The sequence below is a fragment of the Acomys minous genome (assembly GCF_964271855.1).
Source record: "Acomys minous genome assembly, chromosome: 12".
Taxonomy (NCBI): domain Eukaryota; kingdom Metazoa; phylum Chordata; class Mammalia; order Rodentia; family Muridae; genus Acomys; species Acomys minous.
In genome coordinates, this window is record NC_140493.1 from 108,582,809 (window position 1) to 108,596,548 (window position 13,740).

Below are 13,740 nucleotides of genomic sequence, written 5' to 3' on the forward strand. Positions count from 1 at the left end.
CCTCTCTGGCTCACGCTCTGGGGCACCATCTCAGCCCTGGCTTGCTGGATAGGGTGAAAGGCGCATTGTTCAATGTCTTCAGATTGGCCTTCAGAGCCCTGTGCAGAGAGATGGTGGAGCAAACCCGTCATCCAGCACTTGAAAGGTGGACGGGTGCAGGAGGCTCAGGAGTTCAAGGTTGTCCTCAGTAGCAATGAGCTCTGAGCCATAGAAGATCCCGTCTCAAAACAACACACACCATATACAAAAATGCTCATCCTGGAGTATTGTCGACCTGGGCACTACAGGGTCGTGTAGAGAGAGGCAAGTTCAAAGGGGTTCATGGAAATTGAACACTAATTCCCTCAAGAGAAAATTAAGGAAAACTAAAGTGGGACATGGTGGTCTCGCCTTTGATCCCAGATCCCAGCACTCCATAGGCAGACGGGTCTTTGTGAGTTCAAACACAGCCTGGTTTATACAGCAAGTCCCAGGCGGTCAAGGCTGCATATGTGACGGTCTCAGAAAGAGACAAGGAAAATGTTTCCTTGAGTGGGTTATTGGCAGCCATGGCCCATAGCTGCAGCATTCATGAGTTTTTGCCAAAGGCTTTTCATCCTGGCTTCAGCAAGAGGATGGAGTGAGGTGAAAAGAGTGTGCTTATTTTTCCATATCTTTTCCAGGGCTCTGTAGATTAAAGTGTAAAGCATACTGTGACCAGCTGTGTATTTCCCTAACACTCCCCTCCCATCTTTTACTTACTTTGAATAAGTATGGGCAGACAAAGTTTGTCAGAAACAAAGGACAAAAATAAAAATAAAAATAAATTTAAAAGTCAACGGGGCTTGTTATAACCCCAGCACTCAGAAGGTAGAGGCAGAACTAGTTCAAAGCCAGCCTGGGTTACACAATAAATCTGGTTCCAGCCTGAGCTACATGATAGCATCTCAAAAAAAAACAAAAACAAAAACAAAAAAAAACCAGAAAGGATGCCAGGCGGTGGTGGCGCACACCTTTAATCCCAGCACTCGGGAGGCAGAGGCAGGTGAATCCCTGTGAGTTCGAGGCCAGCCTGGTCTACAGTGCGAGTCCAGGACAGCCAAGGCTACACAGAGAAACCCTGTCTCAAAAAAACAAAAAATAAACAAAACAAACAAAACCCAAAAAACAAAACAAAAAACCAGAAAGGAGTTGGGCTTCCCAGCCTGGGATGGCGGCACATACCTATAACCACATCTATTCGGAAATCTCAGTAGGCCAACCTGTACGTCTCAGCTCAGACAACACCAAAATGGGGTTCAAACTTTGGCTAGATGCTAAGCCAGAGTTCTTTTGTTGTTGTTTCGTGGTGCTGGAGAAGGAATCCTAAGCATGCGAACATACTTACACATACAGTGCTAAGTGCTCTACTACTGACTATACCCTATTCAACAGAGCGATCATTTCACCCGGAAGACACTACCATCACAGCCCGTGTGCTCCAGCCATGACAGGAGGGTCTACAGCAACAGGGGTGCTCAACTCTATAACCACAGTCTCTGCACTTTAAGAGGGATGTGTATCCTGTTAGGGGTAGTTGATGGAAAAAGTTCAACTATACACAAATGGTCTGTCTATAGGCTTCTGGCTTCTGACCCCTAGAGGATGTGCAGCCAAAATATTAGCCTTATTTATTTATTTATTTATTTTTCAAGACAGGGTCTCTCTGTGTAGTGTTGGCTGTTCTGGACTCGCATTGTAGACCAGGCTGGCCTGGAACTCACAGCGATCCACCTGCCTCTGCCTCCTGAGTGCTGGGATTAAAGGTGTGTACACCACACCCAGCTATATGAGCCTTATTTTAGAATAAGATTACTAGACACACACACACACACACACACACACACACACACACACACACACATACACACGCCAAACACACCACCTCTCCACCACATCCCTGTGTTCTGTTTTAGTAACAAGGTTTCACTCAATAGCCCAGGCTGGCTTTGAACTTGCATTGCTCCTTTCCAGGGCTGAGACTGCAGATCTGAGCTACGTACGACTCCCTCTCAGCCCTAGGTTACTCTTGAGTGTTTTGCTTTTGTGTATGTCTGTGCACCACGTGTAATTCTGCTGCCTGTGGAGGCCAGAAGAGGGCACTGGATTCCCTAGAACTGCAGTTGAGGGCTGGAGAGATGGCTCGGCCGTTAAAGGCTAGGCTCACAACCGTAAATATTAAGAATGGGAGTTGAAGTCCAAGCTGTGAGCCACCCTGTGGGCATTAGGAACCAAACCCCAGTCCTCAGCAAGAGCAGCGAGTGCTCTTAACCAGTAAGCCACGTCTCCAGTTCCCTAGTCCCATTTATTTTTAGAGTATTTTTAGCTCAGCATAATTCTAGCATCGGGGAGGCTGAGGTAGGAGGGTCCAAAGTTGAAGGCCATCCTGTCTCAAGAAAAAAAAAAGTATAAAATGCATTTTAAAGTCTTCTGAGACAGGGTCTCTGTAGTCCTGCCTATCAACAGGGTTTGGCCATACATTATATTTTGAAGAGGTCTGTTCTGGAGCCGGGCATGGGGGTACAGGCCTTTAATCCCCAGCACCTGGGAGGCTGAGAGGCAGGCAGAGCTCTGAGTTCAAAGTTGGCCTGGTGTACATAGCAGTTTTTGTGACATCCCAGAACTACACAAAAATACCTTGTTCAAACAAAATAAAATAAGTCAAAAAGTCTCTTCTGCAAACAGAGCACATCCTAATGACCTTGACCTTAGAATAAGAAAGGATGAGGACCACAATCCCAAATCCACTTGTGCTTTATTAAAAAAAAAAAAACCACACACACAAGAGTTAAAACCCCAGGGGCAGAGCCACAAGCATTTTGTGACTGGACACAGAACCCCCCCACCCCCATATTGCTTGGTATTCTGATAACATGAGACTATGGTGCTCAGGGCAGCCTGGTTTCCTCTGAGGGATCCAGTTACCATGGAGACAGCAGGCTTGGGCAGGTTCTCCCTGGGGAGATTCCTGGGGGATAAGTGGTTCAAGTTCTTGAACTACACAATGAGACACAGTTGAGAGTCACCAGGAGGGGCCACACTTTTGAGATGGAGACAGTGTATACTGAGATCAACGTACTGTCCTGACAAGGGCATGGGGGGTGGGGTATTAGGAGGAGCCAGGCCCCACCTCGAACGCATCAGAATACACCCACGCCCCAAACATCTGTGGCAATGCCACACTCAAGCTAAGGGACCTGTGGCTGCCTCACACCTGCCTCCTGCACAGCATTTTGTTTTGGTTTTGTTTTGTTTTTTTGAGACAGGGTTTCTCTGTGTAGCCTTGGCCATCCCAGACTTGCTTTGTAGACCAGGCTGGCCTCGACCTCACAGTGATCCGCCTGCCTCTGCCTCCCGAGTGCTGGGATTAAAGGCGTGCGCCACCGTGCCCCACTCCTGCACAGCACCTTTTACAGCACCCTCTCCATCCCTTTCTGTCTAAAGCTCAAGCAACTGCTAATGCGACTCTGCAGATGCCGCGTGCACAGACACACCACGGGACCACTGCTCGAGTTCTGTCTGCAGGTCTGATACATTTGCTGAGAGCCGCACTTGACTTCTGACTGGAAATGCGCTCGTTCAAGCCTCCTGCCATGCCAGCTTCTTGTGAACAGCAGTGGCCACTGCCCACTGGGCTCCACACAGGCAGGGCCCAGGCCTGCCCCTGAGGTACCTGCACGCCCTGCAAAGTTTGCTCAAGGCTTGAATGACTAGGAACTGGAGATCTGCAGTCACAAGCAAGACAGGAGCGGTGCTCCTGCACGGTGGCCTTCTCTGCCAGGACGTGACCCTGGGCCCACAGGAGTAGGACTGCAGAGGCATCTAGGCGGTGTGGGAGGCACCAGAGTGGTGATGGTGAACTGTGGGGGAAGGACTGGAGGCTTCCATCCTGCTTTCTCATCAACCCCTTTGCCCGGAACCCTGCTCTATGGTTTAGTGAGACCAACTGTAGCTCAGCAAACAGTCCAGCGGTGCTGAATTCTTTACTGCGACTGTTCTAGCTCTCGCTAAGAGAAAGGGACCGGGTAGGGGGCGCCATCTTCTTGTCCTGAGGACGTGGCCACTCCTCAGCTCCTCTACCTTACCTGATGTGCCCATAGAGGCAGTGGCAGGGTTGGGGTGTGGCCAGACTACACCATGCACTTATCCATAGGGTGGCCATGTGCCCCATTCCTAGTGTCTAGTGACTGGGAGGCACCTCTGGCAGCTGGGAGAGAAAAAGAGAGCTCATTTTCCCATTTGAAATTTCTGCACCTCACAGGCCACCGGCATTATGCCTCACCTTGCCCCCTTGCGGCAAAGAGCTCTCTCTTCTTTGGTCACTTGCTTTATTTTCTTTCAGTTTTTGTTTGTTTGTTTTTAGTTTTTGGAGACAGGGTTTCTGTGTAGCTTTGGCTGTCCTGCACTCGCTTTGTAGACCAGACTGGCCTCGAACTCACAGTGATCCGCCTGACTCAGCCTCCCAAGTGCTGGTTATTAAAGTGTGCCACCACACCTGGCCTTATTTCAGTTTTTAACTTGTTATGAAACAGGATTTCAGTTAGCCCAGGCTGGGCCTGAACTCCTGATCCCCTTGCCAAACCTCTCTTGCTCTATGGTCCAGACTAGGTGCTCCTACTCCAGCTTGCCAATGACTGATGTACTATGGTCATACTGCACCTTATTCAGTTGGTTTCTTGTTTTGTTAATTTTTTTAAACATTATTTATTATTTATTGATTTTAATTTTTTTGTTTTTTGAGTCAAGAGTTTCTCTGTGTAGCCTTGGCTGTTCTGGAACTTGCTCTGTAGACCAGGCTGGCCTCGAACTCACAAGAGCCTGCCTCTGCCTCCCAAGTGCTGGGATTAAAGGCATCTTCCACCACTGCCTGGCTATCATTTTATTTTTTAACTTTTTTTCCAGACAAGCTCCTACTATGTTCCTTGGAAGATTAAGAACTCATTCTGTTGACCACGATAGCCTTGAACTCACAGAAATTGACCTGCCTCTGCCTCCCAAGTGCTGGGATTAGGGGCATGTCCATGCCAGCTTTTTTTTTTTTCTTTTTTAAGATTTATTTTTGCTGGGTGGTGGTGGTAGCACAGGCTTTTAATCCTAGCACTTAGGAGAGAGGCAGGAGGAGGCAGTTTTCTATAAGTTTGAGGCCAGCCTGGTGTACAGAGGACGTTCTAGGACAGCCAGGGTTAGAGAAAGTCAGTCTTCGGGTAGGGGATGAGATTTATTTTTATGTGCATGGGTGTTCTACCTGCATGTGTGCATGTGTACCATGTGCATGCTTGGTGTTTGCAGAGGTCAGGAGAGGGTGTTGGATCTCCTAGAAATGGATTACTGAGGGTTATGAGCCATCATATGGGTGCTGGGAGCCAAACCTGGGTCCTCTGCAAGAGCAAGTGCTCTTAACTGCCGAGCGACCTCTCCAGCCCTAGTGTGTATGTGTGTGTGTGTGTGTGTGTGTGTGTGTGTGTGTGTGTGTGTGTGTGTGTGTGTGTAAGGAATTGGGTTCTTTCCTTCTATCATGGTGGCTTTTTCAGGTTATTAGTCTTGGAGACAGCTGCTCTTTGCTGCAGAGATATCTAGTCATTTCTTGCTTTAAACAGGTCGGGAGAAGAACAGTTGTAAAGGCTGAATAAGGCGTTCCAGTGGGCTTCCTGAAGATGCTAAGAGTGCTTTTCAAACACAGAACTGGACATCACTACAGATTTAAATTCAGGGTTTCCTCAAGCCACTGACCAGGAGGCAAGGCTGTTCCACAGGACAGTACTCAGCAGAGCCAGTGGCCACCTCTGCAGAAGGCAGCACGTCTCCCACCCAGCCAGCCACATAGCTGGATCAAATCAATATATACCTGACCTGAGAAAACCAAGGCTGGCGTCATGGAGGAAGCCACACCCTAAGGACACCACTGAACACCTGGCAGAGACCTGACGTTCCTTTGTGACCCATGGCTCCGGGTGTTCTGGCTGGCACTGCCACAGTTCCAGGCCATCTACAGAGGTCACAGCCAGTCTGACTTGGGACAAAACCTCACTAAGCTCCCCTCTACTCAACTAAAGTTCCTTGGATATAGGGCCAGATTGAGGCAAGCAGGTGAGTCTAGAGGCCAAGGAAGGAGCTTGCTGGTCAACCCCCAATCTCACCAGAGCTATTCAGAAGAACCCCCAGTTCCAGCTAGGGTTTCCAGCCTTGATGCATACTGACGAGATGTACAGAGGACACTGGTCATGAAGTTGCCGTGGACAGGGCACTCCTCACCCACTCCTCACTCACTATAGGAAATGACCTGTGAGAACCTGGTCTATCTATGACTCCAGTTCGGAGATGAAAACCCCAGCAACACCTTCCCTGAGGCCCAATCATATCTTCTACTGTTCCCTCAAAATATACCACACTAAGACTTTGCAGCCTCCCTTGGGCAGAAGGATCCTGAGTGGTCAGCGATGGTACAGGGTATACAGCTCAAACACAGCAGCAGCACAGGGCCGTTTGCCCATCGTTAGTGCCTGTGTGGCTCTGTGCTGGCTGAGCTTACACGATCCTGGAGACCCTAAAGGAGCAGGACTTCCAGCATCTCCCTGAAGAAAGGGGCCTGGATCAAGAAAAGGAAGATCCACAGTCAAAGACAGAGGGTAAGGTAGGAGCAGAAGACAGACCCCAGGTTGCGGCAACCAACAGGTGACACAGGACCTACCCTGGGAGTCTACTCCTCAGGGCTGAGCACAGCCTCCACAAGGGTTCCTAATCCTGCCAAGGAAAGCACAACTGCAGTGACAATTATGTGATTTTGGTTTCCTTAAAAAAACACAAATATATTATGAAAATGTTTTCATTTGAATCCCAGGTGTGGGGATATGGGGCTGCTTTGAAGCAGCTATGATTTGCCTCGTGCTCTGGCAGGGGCGTGGTTTTGCCAGTTGCATGGAATCCTGGGGAATTTTCAGAGGGTGTATAAATGCTAGGGCCCTGAGAAACAGGGTGGGATGCTGGTTGGTTGTTGTTGGCCAGTGGGTCAAGTAGTTGTGCACAAAGAAGAAATTAGGTACACTGATGGCAAAGATCAAGCTTGCCCTAAGGAGCTCATCGCCCTCATCAGCAGGAAGTAGCCAAACGGTACCACTGTTCCCTTTCTGACCTGGCTCTTTCCTTTCCTCTCCTTTTTTCTTTTATATAATGTTAGGGGGTTAAAAGGGTGGAAGAAAGAAGAACCCACCAAGTAGCAGATGCTGACTACACACAATGCCTGTAATCGGGCAGAGCTGGACCAAAGCTAGACAGAAACATTAGAACAGAACTCCGCCAGGCCTGAAGCCTGGTGTGGCGGCACATGCATTCAGTCCCAGCTCTCAGGAAGCAGAGGCAGGCACATCACTGTGAGTTCGAGGCCAGCCGGGTCTACAGAGAGAGTTTGGGATAGGCAGGGCTGTTATACAGAGAAACCCTGTCTCAAATGAGAAACAGAACAGCCTGGAGAGATGACTAAGACATTATATAGGAAGCCTGGTCAGCCTTCAGAGAAACCAGTAATTCCCCTACTGCTCTAGTCGCTTCCCAATGGGAGACACACCAGTGGGCACCTCCCCCAACAGGACACACCAGTGGGTACCACCCACAGAGGAGATAACACCGGTGGGGCACCCCCCCACACACACACACAGGGAAGGAGCACAGGGAGACTCTGGTATGTACAAATCAAGGCTGTCCAAGATATAAAATGGATTCACTTTATTAAATAGGTGAAGGGCTTCGTTGGCACCATCCACACACCTTTGCCCTTAAAGACATGACCGGGGAGAAAAAGCCGCTGTACCAAATGCTACCAATTCCCATCTGAGTGTCCTTGCTCTCCGGGTGTCAGGCCGCCCTGGTTCTGCAGGTTCCGATGGGCTGCCTCCAGCTCTGCCCACGGCTGCAAGCGCATTCTTGCACAGACAGTGGCTGCATGTGGTCACCTGGAGGAGCTTCGCTCTTTGCTCACGCAGTCATCCTGTGAGGTGGTGTCCCCATTTCCCAGCATGCTGCACGTTCTTCTCTTCTTCCTGCGGTGTGCTGTTCCATCACCTTCAGACCCAGATTCACACTGGACAGGGAGGAAACAACAATTCAGGGCTGGGGACGGCTCACTGGGTAAAGGCTCCTGACAGCAAGCTTCATAACCTTGGTTCAATCCCTGGGGCACAGAAGAGAACCACCCCCTTAAGCCATCTTCTGTCCTCCACGTGAGCTACAGTAAATACATGTATGCACAGGCACACACACTGTAAGTCAATGGAGCACTTCCTGATTTTCTAAAGACAAAACCCACTATGAAGTTCATCTACATAGGAACAATGTTCTTTTTTTTTTTTCTTTTAAAGATCTTTTAAAGATTTATTTATTATGTATACAGTGCTCTATCTGCATGTACACCTGCAGGCCAAAAGAGGGCACCAGATCTCATTATAGATGGTTGTGAGTCACCATGTGGTTGCTGGGAATTGAACTCAGGACTTCTGGAGGGAACAATCAGTGCCCTTAACCTCTGAGCCCCAATGACAATGTTCTTTATAGAGAAATATTTCAAACCAGAATGTTCAGCCAGAATGAGACTGACTCAAAAACAAAAACAAAACAAAAAACAAAAAAAACTTTTAATCCTAACGCTCAGGAGACAGAGGCTGGTGGACCTCTGTAAGTTTGAGGCCAGCCTGGTCTACAGAGTGAGTTCCAAGATAGCCAGAGCCACACAGAGCAGCCCCGTCTTGAAAAACAAACAAACAAAAAAAAAAACAACAAAAATCAAAAGCACAAAACAAGAATTCCACCCTTTTCCCTTTTTCTGAATTACTGAATGCTGAACACAGGCCTTCCTAGGCTCCACAGGCAGCAGCAGCAGATACTTCTGTCACCCTCAACTAGTGTTAATTAAAGCAGGTCACATTAAAGCAGGTCACCGGGTTTACCTCTTTCTGGACTTCCGTGTTACCCTCTACAGGGAAAACTTCTAGCAAGGGCTTCGTGGTCATAACAAAGACTCTAACGCCGACACCATGGTGCTAGCTGTGATCACAAATTCCAAACACCCCAGGCACCTCTGTAATAGCTTGGCTTATGCATGTGTGACGATGTAAAATGGGTGCAGTTATGGAAGCGACCGCACCTGTGGCCCTTGGAGGAGGAGACGGAGGAGCCTGCGCTGCACTCCCTCTGCACTGTGGGGCCCCAGGCAGGCGAGGGCCTCACCTCTGAGTCTGTGTCTGAGGAGCTGGAGCTGGAGGAGCTGGAAGAGTCACTGGAGCTGTCAGAAGCGATGCCTGTGGACTCCTGCAGGTCAACAGCATCGGCCAGGACCGCCAGCTCAGGGTGCTCCTGCTTCAGGATCCTGAAGGGCAAGAGGCGTGGTCAGGGTGTGACAGCTGGCGGCAACACCCACTTGCAACGGCCCAGACTCAACGCCGAGGCCTCCATTGCTTCCAGCACCTGGAAGTGGCCAGTGCATCAGCTGGGGTGGCTCCCGGAGATACAACTGGGCAGGGACAAACCACACAGGCTGCCCATATTTGCTGAAGGAAAACAACATCCTAGTGCCCCACGCCTGCGTAAGCACCAGCCACACGCCTCCGGAGGCCCAGTTTCCTGGGCAAGGGGGAGGTCCTTAGATTCTTTTCCCTTAGGAAAAACAGCTTCTTTTCCTACTTTTCTCCCTAGACCTTTTGTAGCTGACTTTTCTTTTCTTTTTTTTTTAAAGCCTTTCCTTCCCACAGCGCAGAGCTAGTGAAGAGGTAGGAGCTGGTTAGATGAAGGTTTATAAGAAATAAGATGTCACACAAGAGACCACCCAGGTCCCTTGGAAAGGAAACCAAGCTGGCTAAAAGCAGCAGCCCTCCCCAGCAGCAGCCTAACCTGGAGTCCACTGTGACCAGTGACAAAGGACCTGCTGTATGCTGAGGCCTTGGGGAGTGGCCTCACTGCAGCACAGTGGCCTATAGGGCAGAGTGAGTAGGCCTCATGCCCGAGTCCAGGGGAATAGAAGCCACCACCCTTGCTGGCCTCTCAGCAGTGAGGCAGAGCACTGAGCAAGCCAGAACCCCTCTCTTACCCCGAGAGCTGGTCCCTCCAGGTCAGGGTTGGGACACAGTGGCACGGGGTGGCTGGGGGTGGCTTGCACTGCCGCTGCCCGTGCTGTATCTGTTCTGTGGATAAACAGAGGAGCTAAGTCTCTAGGGCAGTGGCCTCCAGAACTAAAGGTAGTAAGCTCAAGGGACTGATGTTCCGGGTAAAATAAAAACCTCAACAAAGGCTTTTTTTTTCTACTAGTACTAGCTTTATTTTTTAGAAAATAACAAACCAAAAAAAAAAAAGAAAAGAAAAAAGAAAAAAAGAATAAAAGAATAAAAAGGAAAAGGGAGAAAACAGAGCGTGAAAACAAAATGAAAAACCATCCCAATTGTGACGCTGTTGACTGTGATTTTGATCATCATGCAGAGCCGTACCCTGCCACCTGGAGGTGAGCACACACCCTGACCACTAGCCCTGACCTTGGCCCTCTCTACCCACAGGTTTACGAGCCCCAGCTGTTGCCAAGCAGACTCTCGCAGCAGAGAACTCTCCCAGATTCACCTCTGGGGAAGGAACCGGAACAAAGCAGAAGGGGAAAGAAAAGCATCTCACCTATACCATTTCCGTGACAACTTTGGCCTCCCTCTTACCGTCTTGTGCCACACAACAGGGAAGTTGGTACTGCTGGCAAAGTTCTGGGTGATGGCAATGGTGGTGTCAAGGTTGAGGACAACATGCCACCAGCCCCCTGAAAGCCAACAAACACAGAACTCAGTCAGGATCAGCCCTAACGACAACCTGGCGTCTAACTTAACTCAGCAGAGGCATGCCTTTTCTGTCCACTCTTTATGGCCACTAAAAGGGAGAGCTGAGTGACAGGAACAGAGACTGCCTCGAACAAATGTATTGACTCCTGGTGTACCAAAGCTGTGACTGATGCTGTAAAGCGAAAGTTCTAGGAGGACCACCCCCCGCCCTTAGACACGATCTGTAAATGTCATCTGGCCAAGTGGAACTCTGGCTGGCTGTGACTTTCCAAGTCAACCCAGCCAGTTCTGTACTCTAGCAGAAAGCCAGAGAGCAGGCAGAACCTCACTACTACTCAGAGACACCAGGCCACTGCTCAGGCCACAGGCATGTGGGGCATGGAGAGGCGCTCCCTTTGGACTACAGGGTGTGCATGTGTGCGTGGGCCCACACGCAGCAGACAGAAAGGGACCTTTTGTCTCAGTCTATGATTCTACTTCCAAAGGACAACTCAGTGCAATTCGGGACAGTCGGAGCTGGGAAGAACGGACTTTCTTCTGGCTCATCTCTACCTGGTACAAAGACAGTTTCTCCTGGTTTCTGTAATATCTCCAGGGGTTTGAATTCAGGTGGCCAGGTTGGGAGTTGTGTCCGGGGATAAATAACGTTAAACCAGGTAATTGCTTCATCTTGCTGGTTCCCTCCTTCCTCTCGGGTCACCTTGATGAGTTCTCGGGGTGTGCTCGTCGGGAACAGGCACCAGCGCTTGTGGCCCTGAACCAAGGCATTCCAGGCACTGGTTCCCAGAGGGTCAATGTGAATCCCAGTGCCAGAACGTGGTGGCCCCATCACAAACCACCTACAGGACGTAAAGGACGTAAACATGAATACATGAAGGGGGATCTGAAATGTACATGATATAAAAGTAAAGGCCCCATACTACACCAGATATGTGAGACTGTCTTCACAGACCGTACAAATGCTGGCGTACAACATTAAGAGAATGGTATGTAGGTTGATGTTAACAGAAAACAAATCATGATGCTAATTACTGCTGGACATTATCTATAAGATGGGTGTGGTGGCCCAAGCTTTTAATCCCAGCACCATGGAGGCAGAGGCAGGTGGAGCTGTCAATCCAAGGCCAGCCAGGGCTACACAGAAAGATCCCCTTCTCAAAAGAACCCAAGCCAAGCTGGGTGTAATGTTGGACATCTTTAATCCCAGAGCTTGGAAGGCAGGGGCAAGCTGATTTGTTTGAGGCCTGCCTGTCCTGCATGGTAAGACACAGGATAGACAGTGCTATACAGAGAGTCTCTCTTGAAAAATAAATAAAATACAAGAAATCTCACAGTCAAAATATAAATACAGCAGGGGTCCCACTTTTTTCTACATTTAAGTGCCCTGGGCTGGGCTGGAGAGATGGCTCCTATTAGGCACTCTGAATCCTCAAAAGAGCCATGGTTCAATTCTCAGCACCCACACGGTCCACGATGGCCCACGACTATCTGTCACTCCAGCTCCCGAGGCTCTGGCGCCCTGTTCTGACGTCCTCAGGCACCACGCATGAACTGGTACACACATGCATGCAGCTAACGTGCAGGGCAGATCCCCTCACTGCTTTCTCAACTGAGTCCTGCTAACCTTACACTGCCGAAGGTTTTGGGTCTTTTGTGTGTGTGTGTGTACTTTTTGTGTCAGGGTTTCTGTGCAGCCCTGGCTGTCCTGGAACTCACGCTATAGACCAGGCTGGACTTGAACTTACAAGACAGGCACCTGCCTCTGCCTTCCGAGTGCTGGGCTCAAAGGCTGGGCCTCTGCTCTGTTGAAGGATTTAAATTAAATACTTGATGTGGAGTACTCTACCTGTAAGGGGGCCTGCGCTTCTCCCCTGCGTATTGGAAAAGATCATCTGTGAAAAACTTGGGCACCTTGTAGTCTTCCAGAAGTTTCCTCCTTTTGGGGTGTTCACCATAGCTACTATCAAATATGTAAAGGGGGCTGTCGTCGCGGGTGCTCTCCATGTACTCGATGTAGTACTTCATCTTCATCTTCACGGAGTAGCCGTCATTATCCTCACCACACTTGAACTTCTGGTTCCGGTATTTCCTTTTGAGGCGCTCCAGAGTCCATTTCTCCTGTGCGGACCAGCCCTCCTGGGCGTTCAGCAGAACCACGGGCTTGTAAGGCCTTTCGTAGCGCTCTACAAATTCTTCCACCGACAGCTGTAAAGCATCTGCTCTCTCCACGTTATCCTGGGGGAAACAACAAAAGACCTGTCCCGTTAAAACACGGGAAGAAGTCCGGTGGCCGATAAAGGTGTCCCACAGGGCTAATTAGCAACGACACACATTAGCCATGAACGAGCCTCTGGCTCCCCCAGGGGGAGGGGGGGAGGGAGGGAGGCCCACGTGCGTGAGATTGAGCACGTCGCACCCGGAGCCACCCCTTCCAGGGAAGGAGGGGCGCAAGCTCCCATTAACGAGCGAGCGTTGACAGCTCGGCTGCCAGGCCCCCCCCCCGTCGGTCGCCCCAAGGGGTCCGGGGACACGCGCCCCTCGGGGCAGCGGGCACGGGAGGTGGACAGCCGCTGGGTGGGGGCCCCGCCCGCAGCCGCGCACCGGGGGCGTCCCGCGCCCCGCTCACCGGCACGGCCGCCGGGCTCAGCGGGTAGCTCTCGTAGTAGTTGTGCCGGGTCCAGTCAAGCGAGTCCTTGAGCTCGGGCCGCGCACTCCGCTTGGCCTCGCGGATGCGCTTCTTGCTCTTGTGGTTCATCCTGAGCGCGTCGCCGTCCGGTTCCGCCACGACCTCGACGCCGCTCGCTTCCTGCCACCAAATGCGTCCTCTCCGGCTGGCGCGGCACCGAGACGCCCTTCGCTCCGGCCCGGCCCCTTTAAAGTCGCCTTCCAGAAAATTCACTCCTCCGGCTACCACCGGAGCTCC

At 50.5% G+C, this 13,740-nt stretch overlaps 1 protein-coding gene across 3 annotated transcripts; it reads right to left on the reverse strand.

The window, feature by feature from the left end:
* Positions 1–7,715: 7,715 nt before the first annotated feature.
* JMJD6 (jumonji domain containing 6, arginine demethylase and lysine hydroxylase) lies at positions 7,716–13,719 on the reverse strand. 3 transcript variants are annotated; one of them, XM_084750138.1, is made up of 7 exons: positions 13,444–13,719; positions 12,664–13,052; positions 11,370–11,656; positions 10,701–10,798; positions 10,091–10,179; positions 9,235–9,373; positions 7,716–8,092 (listed from the first exon to the last, which is right to left on the reverse strand). In XM_084750138.1, the coding sequence occupies exons 1-7, from the start codon at positions 13,570–13,572 to the stop codon at positions 7,961–7,963; spliced, it is 1,263 nt and encodes a 420-aa protein (XP_084606264.1). In that variant the 5' UTR covers positions 13,573–13,719; the 3' UTR covers positions 7,716–7,960. The 3 variants fall into 3 exon arrangements, 2 of the variants coding, with proteins under 2 accessions (XP_084606264.1, XP_084606265.1); XR_014773167.1 differs by having other exon boundaries at positions 7,955–8,092; positions 10,091–10,184; positions 10,663–10,798; XM_084750139.1 differs by lacking the exon at positions 10,091–10,179 and having other exon boundaries at positions 10,663–10,798.
* Between the last annotated feature and the right edge of the window lie 21 nt (positions 13,720–13,740).

Bases quoted from the DNA above. Each gene is read 5' to 3' on its own strand.
- JMJD6 (XM_084750138.1), bottom strand. From the start codon at position 13,572: ATGAACCACAAGAGCAAGAAGCGCATCCGCGAGGCCAAGCGGAGTGCG. The intron at 10,180-10,700 runs GTAAGAGGGAGG...TCCACAGAACAG, and splicing joins CTGTTGTGTGGCACAAGACG to ATACAGCACGGGCAGCGGCA. The intron at 8,093-9,234 runs GTGAGGCCCTCG...CTCCCTGTCCAG, and splicing joins CCTCAGACACAGACTCAGAG to TGTGAATCTGGGTCTGAAGG.